Consider the following 26,211-nt stretch of genomic DNA (forward strand, 5'->3'; position numbering starts at 1 on the left):
GTTTGTCCACCACAAAGTTCACTTGGCGGGGGCTGGGATCGAACCCGGGACCCCAAGCACCAGAGGTGAACGCGCTACCACTGAGCCACCGCGCCCCCCTCGAACAATTTGAGTCTGGATTCATACTGTTTATACCAATAAAGGCAGATTTCCACTAAAGATCAACGCCGTGATCACGCATGTGTACTAACTGATTATCCTTGTTAAAAGTCCATCATTTTATATATATTCTCATCATATATCACATTACTTTATGTTATATTATTGTTATATTAAGTATCGTAGTTATCTAGACATTATGTAAGATAATATGGAAGAAGTAGCTTGTTCATAACTCAATAAATTCAATCTTCCTTAAACAGTGTATTGTTCGCGTATTTTCAAGTTTATATTTATTTTTTATTTACTTGAATATTTTGCTAAGCACTGATGCATTGCAAAACACATCACTTTCACTGCAGATAACATTCTACTCGCAGAATTTTGGACGAACAATCTCAGAATGTTGCGTCCATTCTCATTCGAAGCTTGAGTCCGGCGTTTCTAATTTTAAGTTCGGAACTAATGTAGGCATTGTAATTCATTTAAAATGTTGGAAATTAACACTGCCATTCATAATAGCATTTAGATCTAGTAGAGGCGTCCCTAAGTGTTAAGAAGTGTCGGGAGTCTACGTGTAGTCATCAATCCACACTAATGTGTATAAAATATAATCTCTATCGAAGGTCTCATTTGCTTGCCCACACATCTTGGACAGTGAGCGGAGTTTAGCTTTTCAATCCTTCTTTCCTTACTGCGATCACTGAGAATGAAAGATGCAGAATACGAGTATATACAGATTCAAATTAGGAATAACTGTTTAATAGGTTATTGGTTGAAGCTCGAGCGTTATATTGTATGCTACGTACATTTAGTTAAACGATACAATGAATATATTAGTTAAATAAGTAATCATGTGTCTCTTTCACCAGGTTAATGTGGATTGCTCTTCTTGTTATTGGAATTACAATGTTTGTTATGCTAGTGCTCATGTCTTGGAGAAAGTTTCAAGAGAATCCAACTGTGGTAACCTTGGAACGGAATTATCTGGAATGGAAAATACCGTCTAAATCTGCTATCGTTTGCCCTGATAATGTGCTGGCTAAAAGTTTAAGCAAAGTTTACAAAGAGTATGTAATTTTTTCCTGCATTCGTAATTTTGATCACTTATATATTGTGAAATTTAAAAATGTAATGTATTTATATATGTGCACATAGCTGAGGATAAATGCTTTGTGTTGTGCTCTTCAAGTGGTATTTTGAACCTGAAAACAGACACAACAGCCCATCTGGGAATAATATATATATATATATATATATATATATATATATATATATATATATATATATATATATATATATATATGTAGAGGCAGAGAACCAAGAATAGCAATCTGCTACAAAAGATTATAAAATAATTTCTACTCAACACCAGTTTTCAGTATCTAATTCATTGTTAGGTACCGTACGTAAGTACAACAGCAAAATGTCACTGTGTACAAAGTGAGATACATAAAATAGATAAGATTTTTTATAATTCTAAACAATAGAAATATCTAATATTAGAATATAAATATAAGTGTGTGTACTTATACATAATATACCTATAGACAACAAGATCATCGTAACAGGTGAACAGATATTGACAATATTGTAACAGTTTGTCCTCTAGAAGACAATTATAGCTACAGTTTTACAATTGTTCATCCTTGGTTTGGAATGTTATTGAAGTAAATGGTTCATTAGGATGAACAAAGAGTTTTCTTTTTCACTTAACATTTACTTTGATTCGAATGCTCTGAATGACCTTGTGAAATGGAGAATTAGTAAGAACTTCAGATCAACATTGGTATGTGCAGTTTGTCGTTTTTTTAATTTCGAAAGAGTAATTATGTGTCTCAGATGAACAGACGTGCTTCAAGTTGCGATTTCATAGGTCCATGCTAATCGGAGCCGTGTTTCGCTCAGCATCTTCTTTCGGAACACTTCCAGGATCTTGATCTTGACCATCTCCTTCCTTCATTTACTCACTACTTAGAACGTCATCATGGTACCATTAAAGACAAATTTAAACTTTTATGGATTCACCTTGCCCGGGTACCTTCGGACTAAAACCTACCTTCGGGCAGAAGCCACATCATAATCATAATTGTAATTCAAGAAATTCTGTAAATTGAAAATATTTCTTATAGAAGATTAACAGTTGGTGCTTGAATCGAAGACAAACAATTGCAAATAATTTTATAATCAATTCAAACATCCCATTACACTCCACGTTTTTAGACTAATTGTTGAGAAGAACCACATAGTCTGTATTCTGAATGCCGCTACAAACACACTCTGAAAGAAATTGTCCTAAAACACGTGCGTGCTCTTTGATAACTCTCTAACGCACACTTTTTGGGAAGTAGCAGTCAAGTCGAGTGGTATTCATCAAGGTAGTTGCACATGCAATACCCCCGAAACAAAGCCATGCTAAACAATTCTATCTGCATTCATGTTTTCTACCATGCAATACATGTACTTTAGTTCGCTATTATATCAGAAAAATTTTGTAACTAACGAGCAAAGTCCATAAACCGTGAGAGTTGAATTTTGATGAAAATTAGTGACAAGATTCAGTTCGAGTTGCTAATCAACGTAGTAATACTCACTCAATGCACAAATACTTCGTTAAGCTGCTACATCGACGCCACCTTGAAATTCAGTACGCAATGTCCAAAAACGAGAAAGGTTTTGGTAGATCTGACTTCACTATTGTAACAGTTTGTCCTCTAGAAGACAATTATCATCATCAATTAACCAAGATAGAGCATCTATATGCGATAGTACTTCCAGTGCATGATCCCATCTTGAAAGGCGCCATATTGAATCGGCAGTCAGAAATGATAAAAAGCAAGGGGGTCATGTGGGGTACCAAATAGCATTTGAACTTACTCCTGAATCAATTTCCGTAACCGAAGTTTACATATCTGTTTTCACTTCAGAGTTAAGAGCTCACACACCCACAGGAACATATAAAAACTATGCGAGTTATATTTTTGTTGTGAAACGCGGTCATGCGAGCAGTTGCAGTGTTTTAACTAATGTAGTAGTAGTCACTTGATGTACACCCAACCACAAAAGGAATCCTCCCCCTAAAGCGCTCTAATTCCATTACTTGGGGTCCAGGTCATTTGCGGTTGTGAGAACGCCTAGACAGATGCAACCCAACTTACACGTAACTTTTCTCTGCACTGACAGCAGTTGGTAGCACTGCGTCAAGTCTGTATGAAAGTAAAATTGTGAGTAGATGACGCACGAAACATTGCTCCATTCTGAGATCAATATCTCTGGTTCAGAGCGTGTTGTCCAATGAACATCATACGTTAATCTCACTTTTGCTGTGTATGTAATGTATTTTTTCATTATATAATGTATAATTAAGGAAATAAAAACACTGATCACATACGAATCAGAAAATGCTTGAAAGTAGCTGAAAATATCAAATCTAGAACAATTGCTGGAAATAACTTTGTAAATAATTGCCTTCACTGAGAGACCTTCTTCAATTCTTCTCATTTCAACATGTTCTTCTTTCTGGAGGACAGAAGGTCTTGCTTATCATACTGAGTATGCGTTGAAATTGAAATTGAAACAAGAAAACTTGAAAAAGCATCAGCCTGGCCGGGACTCAAAACCGGATCCACCAAATAGAAGTTCAATTCGCTAACCTCTCACCCACCACTCCATTTAAAGTTCCGCCCAAACTAACACCGAGTTAAAATCGTTTCATAAAAAATATTAACAAGATACTCAAGTATAACAAAAACAAACAAATATAAATAAAATATAAATAAAAATAAAAATAACACATAAGTAACTTGTGTGAGTGTCTTAATGACTTACTCGAGATTTCCTTGATTAACTCAAAAATATGTTATATACACGTTCCTCAATGAGGAAAATATCACGAAACGTTCTTCACGTTGAGGCTACGAAATTGGCAGAGCAATAACTTGTGGTGGCAGAGGGCAACTGCCGTCCCCAGGGAAGCTCCCGGCAGTTCGAGGAGGCCCATTGTCAGACAAAATTGTCTTACTCCATATACGATAGGAACATGAAATTGAAAATGAAACATCAAATACATAGACAAAAGAGCACACAAAAGGTAAATAGAACAAAAATGAGTCTTGGAACCATTTCAGTAAAAAATGTATACTATTTGGAGCTCTAGAAATAATATTAATTCGTATGGCTTTGAGATTTATGAATATTATCCCCTTCATAATTTTGTCATGTATGGAATGGGCCGAGAGAATAACTAACGGAAACGCAGACCTTGCCGCGCGGGAGGGCCCACAGGCTCCGGGAGGCTCATAAAGATTAAGAGAAAGTTGGAAAGAGAGGACCCAAGAATCAGAAGACCAAACTTTTCTAGGGGGAATAAATAAGCTTATTAATGCTTGCCCCCCTCAGACAAATCTAAGTTACGGCGCCGATCATAGGTTGCAGGGATTGTACCGATTTACATTACATTTCGTCTTTTACATAACTTCTAAATTACAAGGAAGAAAAGACGACATAAATTATTTTCACATTCTTTAAATTGCATCAACACGTGTAGAAATAGACAGTTCTATGTTTATGTTCCATAACTACTAGTTTATTTTCTTATGTTCATATGAGAAGTTTGTGGCAAATTGTGGCCACGTGATCATGAGGCTGCTGATCATGTGGCGCAATCTACTAGGGGTTCAAATTCCTCTGAGGAGCAAGGTCGGGATTTTAACTGTCCACAGTATTTCTGTGATCGTGTTCCCGTAGTGTTTGGAATACGTCGAAAGGACATGAGTTGCAAGTGGCGAATAATACTCCGGTTAGGGCAATTTGTTTAAAAGAAATTGTGAAAGCAGGAAACTCCCATTGCAGTTGCCTGGGTTCAAATCCCGTCGTGACAATTATTAAATTTTCTGAATGGGAAGATGATGTTATGTAATTGCTGTTGTTATTTATTATTATTATTATTATTATTATTATTATTATTATTATTATTATTATTATTATTAAGAAGGGAAGAAAAGTAACGTAGTCGAAGGTATTCTTAGGAACAGAAAAGATATAGAGTATGTCAGATGTTTCTTAGGTTTACACATGCACGCAATAATATTATTACGTTTATGGATTTACAGACAGAATTATCATTTCATGAGAACAACAAATGGAATATAAAGATTTGTTAGCTGATAACAGCAATGCATTTTGTTTCGCCCTTCTTCTAGGTAGAAAGGTGATGTGACAACTTAAATAGGATCATTCCCGTGACTAGCGTTGTAAGTTCGATCTCAATTTGCAATTTGTGCACAGCTACGAACAATTCCTTGGAACTCATTTTTGGTCCATACTACAGCAGTAAGGACGTGTTTAGCACTTCTGTATTCATTAATTCTTGTCCAAACACGTTACTTGCCAGGCAGTTATAAATGAAGTTGATACGGATGACGTAATTTTGTATTGTTGGCATTTACGGAATTGCCACACCCGGAATCGAACTCGCGTTCCCAACATTACGAGACTAACGCTTAAGCCACTACTCTAAGACATCACTGCTTGGGGAGAACGAAAACACGGAGCTGTAGTGAATTCAGTAATTACACACTTTTACGATTCCAGTGTAATAATGCTGAAATTTTCTGATTTCAGTCATGATAAAATAGTAAAGTATTATGTAGAAAGAATAGCCCAGAGGAGTCAAATTTAAATTGATAACTCATATGTACGGAGGCACTGCCATATGCTCTCGTCTAGGGGCCCTGATTTCTCACGGCACGGCATTGGACCGATACTTATATTGAATGGAATATGGTGTTTCAGGGCACTGGATTATTTTTTTAAGTTAATTAATTTAACGAACCTTCCGCAGTACCTTGTTTCTTATTTTTACGCGTTTTACTCACTTTTCCAGTTTTTCCACTAACTCGTTAAGAAGAGGTACAAAGGCACAGAAACATGAAGGACAGTAAAAATCACAAACACTATTTGCACGTTCTTCCCTTGCCTGAAGTAAAACAATAAAATATGGAGAATATGCAATTTTTGGTCTTTCATCTTCTATATGTTGTCAAATTTGTAAAACCAAAACAAAAAAAGAGCAATACTGCTACACAAAACGCTCAACATCTTAGCTATTCATGACATAACTATTGCATGATCCGAATAACTCCACTATATCCGCAAATCATCATTTTTAATATTTTACCGAAATACGTCATGACTCTTCCGACAACCTGATACTTTAAATGTTGATAATACACAAAGTTCATTGACCTCAGCAGTTACTCTGTTATTATCATCACAACCTTTAAAGTACTTCCCGTAGATATAGAAAGTTAAATGTAGTATACAGGCTTGGTATAGCATGCAAGTAAACGAATGAAAAGCAACAGGATGATATTTCCCTCCACCAAGTCCCCTTCAATGGAGTGTGTTGATTATTCAACAAAAAGACGTGAAATCCAATCAGAAAATTCATAAAATATTAACCTTATAACGCCAACCTTTCAGAGATTACGTTAATGCCAACCTGGGGTCACCAAACCAATAACGTTTTTAGTAGGCACCTTTTATTAGGTTTTATTTTTATTATATTGTTAAATACAGTTCCTTAGTTTTATTTACTATAATATAGTAAAAATAAGCACAGTATATATATATATATATATATATATATATATATATATATATATATATATATATATATATATATATATATATATATATATATATATATATATTCTCCTGCTTAGGGATCTTTACTTTACTACCCACACACACATACACAAATATATATTTATATATTGTGCAACATTTGTGTACTACGATACATTCTACTGAAATTATCTAAATACTACATTTTCTTTATTTCTACGTATCTTCTGATCGCTCACGACTTTCAAACATTTCCGTATGGATATCCCTTTTGCTCCTTCTCATTGTACCAACAACTGTTGTTATCTGAAGGCACAATTCTCGGCAATCACGGTGCTTCTGAAATAGATTTCCATGCTTATATTTCCTTGCTTATATAACCATTGCTTTACAAGTCACTTCACCAGGTCTTTTACATTGCCTCGTTCATGCCCTACGTGCGGATAAAGATATATTTTGTCTTTGAATGATTATGATGTTTCAGTATTGCATACACAGTAAATTCTTATACCGTATTTCCCGGTCTTACTTAGAATATAAACATACAAAAAAAAATCTTGCACATGTAGGTACCAGTTATTGATCCATAGCTTACAAATTTTCAGATTTGTACAAGTCATGGAAATTCAGAATGAATATTTCCCAGAGTACACGGAATGCTATCTTGTCTGTTTCTGGTTTCTCTTGACTAGTTTGAATATTATGAAATCAACAAAAGCTAAGGAGACAGTAGAAACGATTCAGCAACCTCGTTGCTTGGAATATTGGACGTCCATTTTCACTTGGCCGCAATTAATTCAACCCTTTTTCTGCCGATATTGGCAATATGGCCAAAATAATGAAGTCTATGAAAGCATATATTTCGTTTCGGTTGTTTTCTGAGTTTTGCTCCTTTACTTTCTCAACATAGATTCGAGCTTCTGTTTCCTGCACAATCATATTTGCTGATTCTGGAGTTAGAAAGCTTGGAAGGGACGTAGTTCATTCTGAATATCTAATTCCGCTGGTTTGAATTCCTTGACGACATTTTCTGTCAACGTCTGGTGTTCTGGAGGGTCCTGTACATTTGATATTCTTCCAAGTCGAGCTGCAAATTCTGTAGTTTTTGTACCGTGCTCTGTTGACATGTCTCAAATTTGGCTAGAACGCTGTGGGGGTCATAATCAGAAAACAGGTCCACGCTACATTCATTGAAGCCACAGGTAGTTTAGTCTCCTTTCTCTTCCTCAGACAATTCGCGTATATTCTCGTAATGGCTGACGTCCGATTCAACCTCAGTTGTTTCGTTAGTTATTTTTACTTCTAACATCCACAGATCGCTTTTTTTAGGCAGTCGGGCACTAAAGACCAAAACTTTCTCAACGTACTTTTGACCTGAAACGCATCATTTAGTGTATATTTGAGTAGTAATATTCTCCGGCAACTTTGAAGTACAAATAAAATTCAACAATTTTCTCACAAATATTATACAGGAAGTACACTTTTTGTTAAAGAGAATTTATGTGTTTCAAAAATATGTGTATAGTAACATCCAGCAAGGTATCCAAATTTTAATAGAATAATAACATAAAGATCGTGCTGCCATCTTCTGACAATTTTTAAAACAACAAAACTCACTTGTCAAAGGAATAAATATATACTTTTATTTATGTTGTCGCTGTTAGGAACTACCAATTAGAAAGCTTTATTTATCTATCTGCGCATATGGACGCATAAAAAACCATGGGGTCCGAACGGACCCCAGGTGGGCTAAATACGTTTTGGTTCTTAAGTATTCTTAAAATTTCTAAATACAAAAGCGTGCAACAAGTAAATTGTTATGAATGAATTGAAAACATCTTAAAAAGAGATGTCCTGAGTCGTGGGTAAGAATATGAAACAAACAGAGAAAATATATGAATGTAAAGAATTTCCAATCAAGAAACAATAATAAATGGCACAACGGGATTCGAACCTGAGTTACTGTAATGTTAGTTCTCTACTCTCACACTTTGCCATCAATTCCTCAGACAAAGATAAGAAAATAAACTACTAGTTAGGTTAGATAATCATAGCAAACACTATTTCTAGACGTGTTGATATAATTCAAAGAATGTGAAAATATTTTGTTTGGAAACTAAAAGGTAAAGAAGAATTGTAGGGGTGGGCACGAGCGAGTTCGAGCGAGTTTTCACTCAAACTCGACTCGACTCAAAACAGACATCTTTGAGTTTAACTCGAGAACTCAACTCGAAAAATTTCCTTCAACTTGAATCGAATTTGACTCGCGTTTCGATGCGAGTAGTGTCAAAACGAAGAAAATGGTATGTGTAGTTTTAAGTACTTTCTTGAAGTATCCTCCGTAAACAATATAATTATTTTCAATGATGCCACTACTACTACCGCTACTACTTCTACTTATTATTATTATTATCATTATTATTATTATTGTTGTTGCAAAGTCGAGACTTGGCTACATATTTTATATTTTATGAATTTTCTGATTGGATTTCAAGTCTTTTTGTTGAATAATCAACACACTACTTCAGAGGGTTTGGAGGAGGGAAATGTGATCCTGTTGCTTTTTATTGGTTTACTTGCACGCTACACCAAGCCTTGATACTACATTTTACCTTTCTATATCTACAGGAAGTACCTTAAAGGTTGTGAAAGATCATAAGAGAATAAGTGAATAACTTATGAGATCAATGAACTTTGCGTATTAACAAAATTTCCAAGTTCAGATTGTCAGAAAAGTCATTACGTATTTCAGTAAAATATGACAAATGATAGTTTGTGGATATACTAGAGTTATTCGGATCATGCAATAGTTGGTCATGAATAGCTAAGATGTTGAGCGTTTTGTGTAGTAGTATTGCTCTTTGTTTCGTTTGGTTTTACAGATTTGATCAGAGATGGCGTGGGTCAATAAAAACTTGACCCACCACCCACCACGACCCACTCTGATCCATGATCCAGCACCCACCTTGGCCCACTCTGACCCACTACCCATCGTGACCCACTCCGACCCACCACCAACCATAAACCACTGACCCACAAAACACATCGTCATCAACTCTGACACATGATTCGCGTCCTCTTTTCTACCGACTAAAGAGTTTATACTTGTAATAAAACTAGGTTGTCAAATTCTAACTAATCGGAGTTTGAATTTCTACAGTCAATCCCTCAAGCACCTCTATGATGGATCTGACCTTTATGATATAAAATGGTAAAGTGTTTGTCATGGGCAAACCTATGATGAATTTCAATTAAGTTATCATGTTCTAATTATTTCCTTCTTGAATTATCAATACTTCTCAGTGGAAAAGCGGATGAAATTTGAAACTCCCAAATCAAGGTACGTAGACCAACATACAGAAGCTTACATTACAAATGTTATGTCTATTTTTCTCACAACATTGTGTTTTGATTGCCCTGTGCTCTAAGCGCTCCGTATAATAAACAAGCTGTTAGCAATTATTATAAAGCGCATGGTAAGCATATATAAATATATGATGCGAAGCACTGTATTTTTTGAGTTGAGTTGTGTTGATTTTGAGTTTAACGTCTCTTTCAGCAGCGAGACTATATGAAACAGTGACCTACCCCATGCTGTAAACGTCGCCAACACCTAGTTGCCCACTTGCGGGTAAACGTAAATTTTCAATATAGAGACGAGTTGAAGGATTGCCGCTAGTGTCCCACTTCCGGCAGGGTTTCGTCGAGTCAAAACATATATCTCGCGTCGGGGTGTTGAAGGTACCACCGCGTCGCAGCGAGGACTTCGTTTTGGTCCATGCTCCTTCGATTCGTCGCGGAGAATTGCGAAGGGACCAACACGAACTACCGCCAGTCATGTGCATGCGGTTATTATTATATATTATATTTTCCTGACGAATTTTTCATAAAGTGAGCTATAGGGGTCAAGAATATCCTCTGCATCAACATCGTGAAGTGAAAAATCTGAGTGCGATAATTGTATGAATTTAGATGACAACTGTCGTCGATCATTAGATACTAAGTATGAGAGAACTATGAAATACAGTAAATAGACACGCGTCGTTTTATTAAAAAATTACATAGCGAACGCATTTTATCTTATCACAAACAGTTATTGTCTCATATATACGGTTAAAAGAGCACTCTGATTGACCAAATTAAAACGATCTCAACGATTTATCCCTTTACAAGTGATGTCTCCTTCATGGCGAAGTCGGAAGAACACTCGTCCAGTAATCATAAGGTTGGTGGTTCGAGCCTCCTCCGGGTTACTTTTCTGGTACTTTTTAACTCACCTTAATGTAAACAAATCACACATACAGGCAATTTAACATATGTTGTGGGATGTGGGAGTAATTTTGTGCTTCATCGGCGTTTTGTCGTGTCAGAAAATGCTGTCTACAATGCAGTGACCAGAGAGGGTCGGTGGGTCAGACTGCGTCATAGTGAGTGGTGGATCATTGTAGGTTGTGCGTTGCAGTGGGTCACGGTGGATGATGGGTGGCAGTGGATCACATGCTGTTCACCCACGACCCACTGACCCACTCCAACTCTGGATTTGACACCACATAGAAAATGGAAGACCAAAAATTGCATGTTCACCATATTTTATTGTTTTACTTCACGCAAGGGAAGATCGCGGGAATAGTGTTTGTAATTTTTACTGTCCTCCATGTTTCTGTGTTTTTGTCCCTCTTCTTAAAGAGTTAGTGGAAAAACTGTAAAAGTGAGTAAAACGCGTAAAAATAAGAAACAAGGTACTGAGGAAGTTTCGTTAAATTAATTAACTTTAAAAAATAATCCAGTGGAATGAAATACCAAATTCCAATCAATATAATTATCTGTTCAATGCCGTGCCGTGAAAAGTCAGGGCCCGAGGAGAGCATATGGCAGTGCCTCCGTACATATGAGTTGTCAATTTAAAGTTCACTTCTCTGGACTATTATCTCTGCATAATACTTTACTATTTTATCATGACTGAAATCAGAAAATTTCAGCATTATCACACTGGAATCGTAAAAGTGTGTAATTACTGAATTCACTACAGCTCCACTTTTTCCTTCTCTCAGAACAGTGATGTCGTAGAATAGTTGCTTAAGCGTTAGAATCGTAATGTTGGGGACGCGAGTTCGATTGCGGGTGTGGCAATTCCGTAAATTTTTACAATCTATAAAAGGGATAGTTCTGATGTATACTAACATGAAAAATATTCAATTTCTCTGGGTCCAAGAGTTGAGATAACTTCCTTCACAGGTGAAACGCCAACAATACAAAATTACGTCATCTGTATCAACTTCATTCATAACTGTCTGGTAAGTAACGTGTTTGGACAAGAATTGATGAACACATAAGTCCTAAACACGTCATTACTCTTGTAGTACGGTCCAAAAATAAGTTCCAAAGAATTCTTCGTAGATGTGCACAAATTGCTAATAGTGTTCGAACTTACAGCAGGGATCGCTAGTCACGAAAATGATCCTATTTAAGCTGTCACACCACCTTTCTACCTAGAAGAAGGGCGAAACAAAATGCATTACTGTTATCAGCTAACAAAACTTGATATTCCATTTCTGGTTCTGATCAAATGATAATTTTTATCTGTAAATCCGTAAACGTAATAATATTATTGTGTTCATGTGTAAACCTAAGAAACATCTGACATACTCTCTATCTTTTCTGTTCCTAAAAATGCCTGCGACCATGTTACGTTTTCTTTCCATTGTGGTAATAATAATAATAATAATAATAATAATAATAATAATAATAATAATAATAATAATAATAATAATAATAATAATAATAATAATAATAATAATAAAGGAATAACATAATTAGAATAGCAATTACATAAACATTTTCTTCCCATACAGAAAAAAATACTAATTAACAAGACGGGATTTGAACCGAAGTAGCTGCATTGAGCCTTACCTGCTTTCACATTTTTTAAAAAAGAAATTGCCCCAACCTGAGTATTATTCGACATTGGCACCTCGTGTCCTTTCGACGTATTCCAAACACTACAAGAACACGGACACAGAAATACTGAGGACAATTCCGACCTTGCTCTACAGAGGAATTCGAACTTGTAGTGGAGTGCGCCTCATGATCAGAAGTGGAACGCACGGGATCACTCGGCTAGTGCCACAAACTCCTCATTTATATTTGTACACGTGTTGATACAATTTAAAGAATGTGAAAATAATTTCTGACGTTTTTCTTCTTTGGAAATTAGAGGTTATGATAAAGACGAAATGAAATGTATATCGGGATCGTCCCTGCAAATGATGACCATCCCCGTAACTTAGATTCTTTTCTGGGTGAGTTTGGCCTGGGAGACCCGGGTTCAATTCCCTGCGGAGCTCATGTGGTTTGGATTCCCTGCGGAGCTCATGTGGAGGATTAATCAGTAGATCCGCTTTTCATATAGCCTAGCTGCTGAACGGGACGTTAAACTCAAAATCAACTCAACTCTTTTCTGGGGGACCAGTATTAATAAGCTTATTTGGGGCCCTAGAAGAAGTTGATTTCTAATTATTGGGTCCCTCTCTCCAACTTTACCTTTATGGGCACACCGGAGCCTGTGGGCCCTCCCGCACGGCAAGGTCTATGGTTCCGTTAGTTATTCTCTCGGCCCATTCCATACATGTAAAATTATTAAGGAGACAATATTCATAAATCTCGAAGACATACAAATAAATATTATTCAAATGGGTCCACGACTCATTTTTGTACTATTTACCTTTTGTATGCTGTTTTGTTTATGTAATGTAGCGACCCTATTTGACGCTTCATTTCTAATTTAACCCGCGTCAGGTACCATGGGGTCAAAATTGACCCCAGTGTTCTTCACGTTCTTCACAGTGCTGTAACTTTTAATACATTCGAAATTGCTTCTAGCCTTTGTTTGTTTTTTTTTTGTATTTTCACTTTGGTTTCAGACAGGAATTATGCTTACTACAGACTTGTGCTCGGGTTTACCTAATGAAGGATATTTGTTAGTATAAGTCTTTGGGGTCAAAATTGACCCCATGGTACCTGACGCGGGTTAATGTTCCTATTGTATATGGAGTAAGAAAAGTTTGTCTGAAAATGGGCCCCCTCGAACGGCATGGAGCTTCTCTGGGGGCAGTTGCCCGCCCACAAGTTATGGCTCTGCCGATGACGTAGGCTCAACTTGAAGAACATTTCGTGATACTTTCTTCATTGAGCAACGTGTATATAACTAGTTTTTGAGTTAGGCAAGGAAATCTCGAGTAAGTAATTAAGACACTCACACAAGTTGCTTATTTTTCATATTTTTATTTTTATTTATATTTTGTTTATATTTGTTGTTTTTGTTATATTTGAGTATCTTGTTTATATTTTTCCATGAAACGATTTTAACTAGGCATTAGTTTTGTTAGAAGGTTAAGTGGCGCGGTAGCTGAGTGGTTAGCAGATTGAACTTCTGCTTGTTAGACCCGGGTTCGAACCCCGGCAAGGCTGAAACTTTTTCAAGTGTTCCTCTTTCAATTTCAATTTTAATTCATACTCAGTGTGATAAGTAAGATCTTCTATTCCCTAGAAAGAAAAATATGTTGGAATGAGAAGAATTGGGGAAGGTCTCTTAATGGAGGCAATCATTTACAAAGTTGTTTCCAGTAGTTGTTCTAGATTTAATGTTTTCAGATACTTTCAAGCATTTTCCGATTCGTATGTGATCAGTGTTTTTATTTCTTTTATTATACATTGCATAATGAAAAAAATACATTACATACACAGCAAAAGTGAGATTAACATATGATGTTCATTGGACAACACGCTCTGAACCAGAGATATTGATCTCAGAATGGGGAAATGTTTCGTTAGTACCCTACTTTACAATTTTACTCGCATAAACACCTGAATCAGGACTACCAACTGCTGTCAGTGCCGAGAAAAAATTACCTGTAAGTTGGGTTGAATTTGTCTAGGCGTTCTCACAACTGCAAATGACCTGCACCCCAAGTAATGGAATTAGCGAACTTAGGGGGAATTACTTTTGTGGCAGGGTGTACAATAGTCACACTACTAATCAAGTCTTGAGCCTAACGAGAGAAATGGTTGACCAAATTGAAATGCCTGTAGTGAAAAATAGAATAGTAGCATGGTACAAATTATACTTACTTCGAAGCGCGATGGAATAGACTGTTAGTCGATGAAACACACGTTTAATAGTACTGACGAGCAGAGAATACCAAAGGGATTCTTAGGATATATCTTAGAAAAATGATATAAACTGATGGATATTAGTTGAATGACTAAAGTGGTTCTGAATCCACTATAATCAGTAGGTCCACGTTTTCTTTATCGTAGCAGGAAATAGTGTGGGACATTAAACTCAATCAAACCAAAAGTCTATTTTAGAAAATTTTACATGATTCCTTTTAAATGTGTTTTCCTCTCCAATTTTCAGACCTTACGTAAATACCCTCATTGTTGCAGAATATTGCGCTCTTTTCCAATACTCATACTTGACAACCTAATACGTGTAATTTAGCATGCGTATTACGACGTTAAAATACTTTACTATATTTAATGTCAGATTGTCAAAATAAAATCGATTTATCGCTGACGCGTTGAATATTGAAAGGAATGTAAATGGTCATTAGTAGTAGGACATGGTTACTTTTGGCGCACTTTCCCCTCTCTGAATATTTTTTAACCAGCGCAGAAGGAACCAACTAATTATACAAACTTACACAGCGCAAAGTATTCCCATAACTACAATGTTAAAATGAGATATGCATAGGCCTTTATGACAGTTAAAATCATAAAAACTTACATCTAAAATATTACAATGGAATCCTACACAAAATATATTTACTGCATCTTAATCTCCAGTTTCTAAGCTTTCATTTGACACTTGAATCATTAAAAGCCGTTAAAAATTAACTTTAAAAAGTTGATGAGAAGGAATGTATAATAAAATAGCATTTACTTTAATAAGTGATTTGTCACTGATTCATTTGAACGATTCCAGTACCAGCACAGGACCATCCAATCCGATTCTCTTTCCTTCTGTTCACGCCAACATACATATATACATTAGCAACTCTCTTCCTTCAACACAGCTTCTAGGTAGCAATCGTAAGAGGGCGCTATATACCAATGACGTAGTCTCCTCCAGGGAGACAACGCAATACATGATACCCTTAGGATATTTTCCCCTTTTTCAATATATCTACAAAATTTCATTAAATCGAAAAAATAAAAATACTGTCGTAATCTACACAAAATTCTAAGACATTTTTAAAGTATAATATTTTCCCGAAACCTCAAAAATAAACCCGTAAAAAATCCCGAAATTTTGAATTGTTATAACTTCGTCAAATATTAACCGATTTTCAAAATTCAAACAGCAATCAATAGAGAAATAAATTTAATATCTATCGAATGTCTTACAAATTGAATAACTCTAAGGATATAATTATAAAAAAACTCAAATAAATCCCTTATTTATACATGTATCTTTAAAATTTAAATGACATTATGTTCTGTATATCCAAAGTCCATAGTTTTTATAGTCTTGATACTATAAAAACACTTATACACTTAAAACATACTTAAAATTACAAGTTCGGATATTGATAATGAAACCATAAAAACACTTATACACTTAAAACATACTTAAAATTACAAGTTTTATTTTTATTTTTTGGATTCATTTCTAAAGTAAAACTGATGTATTTTATAACCATTATCTAAATCTTTCAAACCCTCATACTTAACAAACAGCTTATACTTTTTCAAATCTTTCAATACTTGCTCAGTTTCGTCATTATATCTTTGTGGTAATAACGTCTTATACTTCTCATCTAAATGTATTAAAACTCTTAGACCATAACGCTGTGTTTGAATCAATTTCCATAATGTTATCTCGTACGCTTTACCTTTTTCTAACTCATCTATGCGAAGGAATCTCAATGCTTTAACGTCATTTTTTTATTCAAATAAGTAGCCATAGCTTATTTGTTATAAGGAAAATGTTCGTTTTATGAGAAATTCATAAAACCAATCCTCATTTGAAATTCATAAAACCAATTCCCATATGAAATTTACATATAGAACTCAACAGTTGGATAATTATCTTTTAGAGCAGTGTATTTGATTTTTATTCCATCTTTAACGATCTCATCAGTCATTTTATCTGTTAAGTGTTTTGTAAATCTAGGTGGAAAAAAGACCTTAAACTCCTCACACTCAACTAAAATGCTCTTTCCAAACTTAGTTTTAATCTTTTCCATTTTCACAATCTTATGTTCTGTATTTAATTCTAATTCTCTTAATCCAATAACTTTTTTTTGCTCAAGACTTCCAAGTTTATTTAAAAGCTCAATATGACTCGACATCGTATTTATTATATAGAAAATCAATGAACACTCTTCAATTTTTATCTTCACCAAAAATATTTAATCATTTTTTATAAATTTCGTTTATGGAAAAATTTCCATAAAATAATACAAACATATAATTAACTATCTAAAACCCTTCTACTACTTTCTCATTCTTGGGATCATATGTAAAGTTCTTTTATCCAATTAAAATGGCATAGCATATAGTATCAGCAGCCACAGCTTCTGCAAAGTCTACTACAATCTTTATGTTTGTTCTCTCATTTACCGATACATTCTTCCTCTTACTACAATTAATCACATACATTGGTCTGTTATCTATAAACTCTTTAGGATCATAGTACATTTCGCTATTGCCACATGTTATTCTCTTAAATGCAGTATAATCTTCATACATCTTAAAATAATCCCTGTTAGCAATATCTAAGTTTCTTGATTCTTTTGGAAAAACCTCATTCCTCCCATTCTTAAGATAGATATTCTTTACCTTACAATGATAAAACTTACTTGCATCTGCTGTTTGTTTACTACTTCTATCAGTTTGGAACATTACAACTACAAAATCAGGCATATCAAATTGTCTAGAATTAAATTGAGTAGTAACATCAAACTCCAAGAAAGAACCTACAACAGTCTTCTTAACACATTGATAAGTATGGAATGAAAACATGGTTTTAGGTTCTTTAAGAATATTCAACTTTAACTGGCTTTCATAATTAGATTCGTATTCAACAATAGGCATTCTTATCTCCATACTTTTTATTGTTATTTTTCCATCATGAGGAGCTGCTGCACCTGCTCCTGATCCAGTCCATTTGTACAAGACATTGCTATTTTTATTAGCTTTTGTAAATGTTATTCTCAATCCACCTTTCCACATAACCTCTTTATAATCACTTAAAAAGCCTGGAATTAATCTTAATGGGTACAAAACACTAAAGTCCTTTCTTAGACCAAGCTTATCATCTGTTTCAAATCCTGTTTATTTTAAATATTCAACTTCTGGTTTGGAAATCTTTAATGTTCCGATAGCTGTAGATGTTATTCCTGGTAGCTTAATCTTATCTATAACAACTCCATGCTTTCTAACCTCACTTTGAGAAAAGAAGAATGGTAAGAAGTTATCTACAAGTTTTGTAGTATCATTTGCACCAAATGTTCCTCCAACTGATGCACCAACAACTTCAAACGTCATATGACAATCTGCTTTGTGTGGATGTAGGAACCCATCCCCCACATCGAAATCAAACTCAATATCTTTGTTAGCTTCATTCAAATTATTAAATGTTCTTGTGTTAGCTTTAAAACTCTGAAACTCGTAACTCTCAATACTATCCATTTATTATAAAGAAAATCTTGAAACAACACTTTATGATAAGTAACCATAAAAGAATCATAGATAATAACATTTAAAAAATTATAATCCACATCCTAACTTAACCATAAAAGAATCATACATAATAACATTTAAAAACTTATAATCCCCATCCTAACCTAACCTTAGCATTCATAGCAGTACCGACTCCAAAAGCAGCTAATCGTTCACCAATTGATGCATCACTACTAAATGCTCTTTTCCATGCTTCAGTTTCTAGTTCCTTATCTGCAATATGTCTTGACTCTGTATCTTTATTGTCTCTATAGTATATATCGTGTTCTTTACAAGCTTCATCTAATGAATTAATACCTTTATCACCTCTTTCTAATCTTTCTTGTAACTTAGTTCCTGGACCGCAGTACGAAAATCCTGGAATATGTAATAGTTTATTAATGAAATCATTTACTAATCTTCTCCAAGCTTCTCATCATTCCAGAATCGTGGTGGTAATGTATTTAAGATCTTAATCAAATAACCAATACCTTTTGGATCATTAGGAATAAATTGTGAAAGCTTATTATTAATCATACTCACTATATCTACTTTTTCATTATAAAAGTTATTATTACCAGCCTTTTCTTCTCCATCTATAACTATTAACCGATCAATTAACTTTCTCACATCATCCATCCATATATATACTTTAGGTATCTCTGTATTTTGTTTAATTCCTTCACCAGTCTTTTTAGGAGTTGGAGGTAAATTTGGTTTAATATAATCATCCCAAATAGGCTTGATAATATTACAGTACTTAGAACCTCTATTAGATGCTACTTTTTTATCTTGATTATATTTTTGGAACGCAGCATCGGATTCTATTATTATTTCCTTGTACTGTTCAAAATCGTCATCGTTATAATCTTCAATTGTTTTATTAGTATTCATCGTTAACAATTCCCATAGACCTTCTGTTCCTTTATAAGTTTTACCATTATCAAATCATCACCACTCACTTTAACTTCAGAATTCCCTATCTTATTTATTATTTTTCCATCTTCTACTACAGCTCTTATTCCAAACACACTATCATTTCTTCTACTATAATATTTCGTTGCAATCTTACCAAATGATTGTGCTGTTGTTAAAGGTTCTACTTCTTCCACTTTGTCTTTAATTTGTTTTCTCATTTGTTTTATTTCTCCTGTTATAGGCGTATCACTACTACTTGGAGAACTATCATAAGTTATCTTTTTAGGTGTTTCTAGTAGACTAGGATCTATTGAAGCCGTCTTATGTACAACTGGAACAAGTTCAGTTATTAGATTTTTATTTTGTTCTGCTACTTCTTTGATCTCACTTCCTAAGTTTTGAATAGCATCAATTACAGGTTGTTCTTGTGTCTTAAATTTATCATATATACCTGCTCTTTCTTTCTTCTAAGATTTGAATCCCTTTATCAAGAACTCCTTTAACTTAATATTCTTATTAATTTCTTTCTCATCCATTTATTATATAGAAAAAGAACAAACGTTAATAAACATAAACGAACGTCAATAAACGTCAATAAACGTCAAAAAGCGTCAAACGTCAAACGTTTATAAAGTGTTTTATTTTGTTCCTATACTTACCATTGTTTACCTTCCTTGTCATGTCAATTACTATAAAACCATAATCTTCTTGCCAACATTTTGAACATATTTCTTTAAATTTATCATAAGACATATCTCCTCCAACAAACTCATTATACACATGTTTAAGATTAGTATCATCTTGTCTAAATACGCATAGGAAGTTAACGTTATCTCTTATAAGCTGTTTAGGTACTTTTGAGTATGTTTGTGCAAGGTAGAAACAGTCTAAATGTTTATGCCTACCTCTTGTAAAGTAATTTCTAACAGTATCTTGATTCTCTAAAATGTAATCATCAAACACAACTATAGAGTATTTTTCACATTCATCAATAGGTATAATACGATCATTACCGCTTAAGAACGTTGCTATTTGCTTCTTAAAGTTTAGTTCTGCTTTTTCAAATCGATCTTTTAATTGCTCATACTTTGGCTGATTCATGCTTTTAGAATATATGTAGAAGTAATTATTGTTTAACCAACCTGGCTGTAATAAAACATTAAATAACAAAAACGTCTTACCACACCCAGATGGACCCACTATAAGACATCGAATATCATCAGGTATAAGTTCTCCATTTCTTTTCTTAACTGTTGTTTCTTTTATCATCTCTTTTACATCCCACTTAATAGTTTTCTTACTCATTTATTATAGAGAAAATCGTCTCTTTTATGATCTTATATCTTTAAGTTGTTCTCTGATCTTAAGCAACGTATCTTTTATATATTCGTTATCCATTTCACCATTTAATGTTATTATCATCTCTAACTGTTCTTTAAATGAGTTAATACAAGTGACAATGGTTTTATATTCGTCTTTTCTTTTGCTTATGTTTAACTTAGAAGAGAAACCTGTTATTATAGCACTTCCAGTTGCAAGAGATGTATAAAAATATTAATAAATCCAGTTGTTGCAGAAAGTATAACCGACAACGTGATCAAAGTGTAGTATGGATATTTAACAATTCGTAGTTTTCTCTTTTCCTTCTTTAAACTGTATTCTAACTTTTGAATGATATCTTCTATTAACTTGATTACTTTCTCTCTTGGAATATCTCAAGGTAAATCAAACTCATTCATTTATTATGTAATAAATGGCTAAGGTATTTAAGTTAACGAGTGATACTTCTGTTTTAAAGAAGAAACTTCATTATGAATTAGACAACAGTAACAGCAATTTAAGTATAGGACTAGTTGGGTTTTACACAACATACTTAAATCCAAACATTACAGAAAGAAATAATAAATTAACATTTTGTAGTAACCTTCATCCTAATTTTACAAAACAACTCATAGTTTAACCTGGTCAATATAGTTTAAAAGAATTAGAAGAATATATTAAATCAAATCTTCCATACACTGGATTTAAAAATATTAAAATTACTGAGGACAGAGAGAAAAATAGAGTTAAAGTATTTAGCGAGTATTGTGATATAACCTTAGATACCATTAACACTGTATTAGGTTTTAGTGATAAAAACTTGGTTAAAAACACAGAACATGTTGGAGATAAGATACCAAAGTTTCACCCATTTGATACAATTAATGTTCACTGTAATATAGCAGATGGTATGTTTTTTAAAGATACGGAGTACACACATAGAGAAACAGGAATTATAGCATCATTTAAAACAGATGCTGAGTTTATACATAGTATTATTTATGAGCCTACTTATCAATTATTTTTTCCTATATCTAAAGACAATTTTGAGATAAGAATAACAGATGAGAATGATTCCTTAATTGAATTTGGTGGACCAACAACAACTGTACTTTTACAAACTAAGATTTTCTCTTAAATAAATAGGAAGATGTGTTCTATTAAAGGTTGTATGTTTAGTGTTCCTTATAACGAACTAAAGGATTTAAATATTGATCATGTATTAACAAAGAAACAACTTAGTGATAAATCTAAGAAAATTAAAGAAGGTAAAGGAATGGATTTAACTTTAACTACTGCACAAATGAAAAAGATTAAGAAAGAGCATATGGGTTGTTTTATTTTTACAATTCCAGCCATTTTAGCAGCTTTAGGAGCAGTTGGCTCATTAGCAGGTGGTGCAGCAGCGATTACTAAAACTGTATTGGATGCTAAGAAGAATAAACAAGAACTTGAAGAACAAAAAAGGCACAATATGGCTATGGAAGAAAAGCAGGGAGCAGGTAAACCACAGAAGTCAAAAAACTAAAACCATTGACCAACTTCGATATAGAGAGGTTGGTTAAAGAATCAAAGATAAAACGATTTAGAGGTGTATTTATGAATGATGAACTTCCACAAAAACCCTATGTAATTGAGTGTGGTGTAGTTAACCTTGATAAATCAGAAAACATTGGTACTCATTGGATATGCTATTGGAAAGATAACAACATAAATTACGTGTTCGATTCTTATGGTAGTGTTCCTTCTAAACAACTAGTACAATATCTTGGTACCAAAAACTTATTTTACAATGATTAGCGAATACAAGACTTTAATTCAGTTATATGTGGTCATCTTTATGTTAAGGTTTTAAATTTTCTAAATCAAGGATATTCTTTTAGTGTTGTTATGTATATGATTAAAAATGATTAAATATTATTAAGTTTAAGTACTTTTATGGTTTATATTCATAAAAGTTTTGTTTTAAGATAAATATGTAACCTATACACAATAGATTTTTAGATTATTTTGAGAAGCATGAGGATGAACTAGATGCACTAGTTAGATTTAATTTTAATTGGTATTTTCGAGATGTTAGTAAGATAGACTTAAAAGATAAAAATAACGCATATACAGTTGTTCAGTTATCGAAAATGTTAATACCTAAATTTTTGTATACTGAAGAAGAGTTGGTAAAGTTATATCCAATAATTACCTTAAAGGACATGTTATCAAATTATAATACTGGACCATGAAAATGCAGTATTTGTGGTAGTAAATCATAAACAAAAGGTAGGAGTAGCTACATTTGTGATTATTGTTCTGTAGAGAATGGTTTTGTTTACAGTACTAATGATGAAATGAGAGCTGCTTGCGTAAGAAAACAATGGTATGATACTACAAAACGATTTAAGTTACAGCTATCTCGTTTGCAAGCTTTACAAAATAGAATTATCCCTGAAGATGTGTTCAAGGTGTTAAATGATGAATTTAGAGATATATGAAAAGATTTAATATCAACAAAAGATGTTCTAGAAGTACTAAAGAAAAACAAATACACAAAATATTATGATGATGTCTATTTAATACAGTATCACCTTACCGATGAAAAACCATTAAACTTACGACATATGAAGGAAACACTTATAAATGAGTTCGAAAACTTATACGAAACATTTAAAGAACTGTATCCGAAAAGAGTATTGTTTATTAACTTAAAATGTGTTTTGTAGCATTTGTTGGAAAAGCACGATGTTCATGTTGATATTGATTTTAAACACTCATCTAAACAAATAGAGATGCTAAACTAATGTTTTGAAAAATTAGGATGGGCATTTTCTGTATAATAAATGAGTATGGATATATTTGGTAATGTTAAAGATAGAAAAGATAATATTGATATTAGTGAAGAAAAATTAAAATTGTTGGAGAATTTAAATGATGTTGTTAGCGTAAGACAACTTAGGTCAATAGAAGCTCAATTAGAGAACGATAGAAAACGATTTGAAGATGCATTAGAAACGTTACAAGACACATACATAAAGAAAGAATATTTTCAAACATCAAACAGAGAAGCAAATATGTTCATTATGAAGAAAGAAACTATAAATCTATTATGTCGATTGAGAACTATAAATGTTAAAGACCCAATCTTTAGGACATTTAATCTGTCGAATGGTTATAAGTTTCTCTATAATGGGAAAATAATGCATATGGAATTAAGTTTGGATGAATACTTTCTAGAGGTTTATTTGGGTGATACTTTGATTGAAAATTTACCTTTAGACATTAAAGAAAGGTGAAACTCCTCCTTTAGACATTAAAAAAGGCGATATAATTACGATTAAACCAACTAAAAATTCAGCTATGGAAGAAGTCAATTATTGTTTGTTATAATGTACATAGAAAGAGAGCTTTCCTAAAGACGTTTGCTATATAATAAATATGGATATTTTTGGTAATGTTAAAAGTATAAAAGAAGAATCTAGAGAACTTCTTAGATCAAATTACACATCCTGGGTTGATTTTAAGAACAAAAGATTGGTTAATGTATCTAATGCTATTGATAAACAAGTTGTTGTAACATTAGAACAGCTTGAATCAGTGAAAGAAGAGTTTAGTTTACTTACAAGAAAAGAAATTGTTGAATTACCATGTCGATTGACAGAAGATGATCTTGGGAAACCAGCCTTTTTTGTATATAATTTAGCTGCTGCCTACAAATTTCTTTATAGAGGTATGTTAATGCATATAGAATCAAGTCTTAATAAACATCTTATAGGCTTATTTTTAAATGAGACACTAGTTGAAAGTTTTCCATTACACTTTAATATACATGATCAGTTAACAATTAGACAAACCAAAGATTCTAAATTGGAAGAAGGTAAATTATTATTGATTATTATGTATATAGAAACAGAAGATGAAAGCGAATCAAGTGATGATGATGACAATGTTAAAAGTATAGTATTCGGTAATGATAAATTTTATTTTTTGGTTGATTTTCTATACAATAAATAATGATGATGTATTGTGTTAAGTGTAAGAAATTGACAGATACGGAGAAAGATACCATTAGAATTGAACAGACAAAGAATGGAAGATATCTAAAGAAAGGTATTTGTTCTGTATGTGGTGTTACTAAAACTCAATTCGTTAAAAAGAATGATTAACTATATGATGGTAAAGGTGTTAGAGAAGACATTATAGAAGAAATTCACAAACCATCTAGAAAAAACTGTGACAGATTAAGTGTAATTATAAAAGGTATCGATGATCTTTGGCAAGCTGATCTTGTTGAAATGGATAGTGGAGTATTAAAAGGTGTTTCCAAATTAAATAAAGGTTATAAGTATCTGCTAACGATTATAGATGTGTTCTCGAAATATGCTTTTGCTGTTCCTGTTAAAGATAAGAGTGGTAAAAATGTTACAGAAGCATTCGAATCCAAATTAAGAACAAGAAAACCTAGTAACTTACAAACTGATCAAGGTAAAAATGTTTTACAATAAAGAGTTTAAGAAGTTAATGGAGGAAAATAAGATTAATCATTACTCAACCTATAGTGGTAAGAAAGCTTCTGTTGTTGAGAGATTTAATAGAACACTTAAGCAAAACATGTGGAAAAGATTTACAACACAAGGAAATTATAAATGGATAGAGATATTACCAACATTGATTAGTGAGTATAATAATAGAGTACATAGAACAATTGGTTTAAAGCCTATAGAAGTTAATAAGAAGAATGAGCGAGTAATATTGGAGAAAGTGTATAAGAAAGATTATAAGCGTGTCAAACCCAAATACAAATTAGGTGATCATGTTCGTATAAGTAAGTCGAAAGGGTTATTTGAGAAAGGATATACACCTAATTGGTCAACAGAAGTATTTGTTATTAGTGAAGTTATTCCATCTAATCCGCCTACATATAGAATTAAATATTTAGAAGAAGAGGATGTACAAGGTAGATTTTACGAACCAGAACAATTAAAGACGAAACATAAAGATGAATACTTGGTGGAAAAGGTTTTGAGAAAGAAAGGTGATAAAGTATATGTTAAATGGCTAGGTTTTGATGATTCACATAATAGCTTGATAGATAAAAGTAATGTTGTAGTGTAAATATAAATGTTGTCTTTTATGGAATAATAACCATAAAAGGCTAGCGAACCGTTACTCTCTGGGCTATATGATTATGTAAGGGTGTAACGATTTCGAAAGAGTTAATACTTGATATGATAAGATGGTGAATAAAAATTTATTTGTTTGGGTAAAAACTTCGAAAATGATTAAATCATAATTTTTATATAATAAATATGAGTACTATGGATAATTTTTTATAGTTTAAATAATATTTGTTATGAACAGATTAAAGGTAATTATTGGTATGGTAATTTTGGTGACTTTAAATTGATTATAGATAAGAGTACAGGATATTTCAATGTTGTCAAGTTATGTAAAGATGGTGGGAAAAGGTTTAATCACTGGTTAGAAAATAAAGAATTAAAAGAGCTCATAGCGTACATTTCCAGAACCTGTATT

General features: G+C 33.2%; 1 protein-coding gene across 1 annotated transcript in view; it reads left to right on the forward strand.

Moving 5' to 3' along the window:
- Positions 1-26,211, forward strand: part of LOC145688936 (uncharacterized) — a 355,842-nt gene that overhangs the window by 55,825 nt on the left and 273,806 nt on the right. Inside the window, exon 4 of the mRNA XM_081763102.1 lies at positions 972-1,169. Coding sequence (XP_081619228.1) covers positions 972-1,169 — 198 coding nt within the window. The remainder of the gene's footprint in view (positions 1-971; positions 1,170-26,211) is intronic.

This window comes from Thermobia domestica, chromosome 7 (assembly GCF_964235325.1).
Source record: "Thermobia domestica chromosome 7, izTheDome1.hap1.1, whole genome shotgun sequence".
NCBI classification, from domain to species: domain Eukaryota; kingdom Metazoa; phylum Arthropoda; class Insecta; order Zygentoma; family Lepismatidae; genus Thermobia; species Thermobia domestica.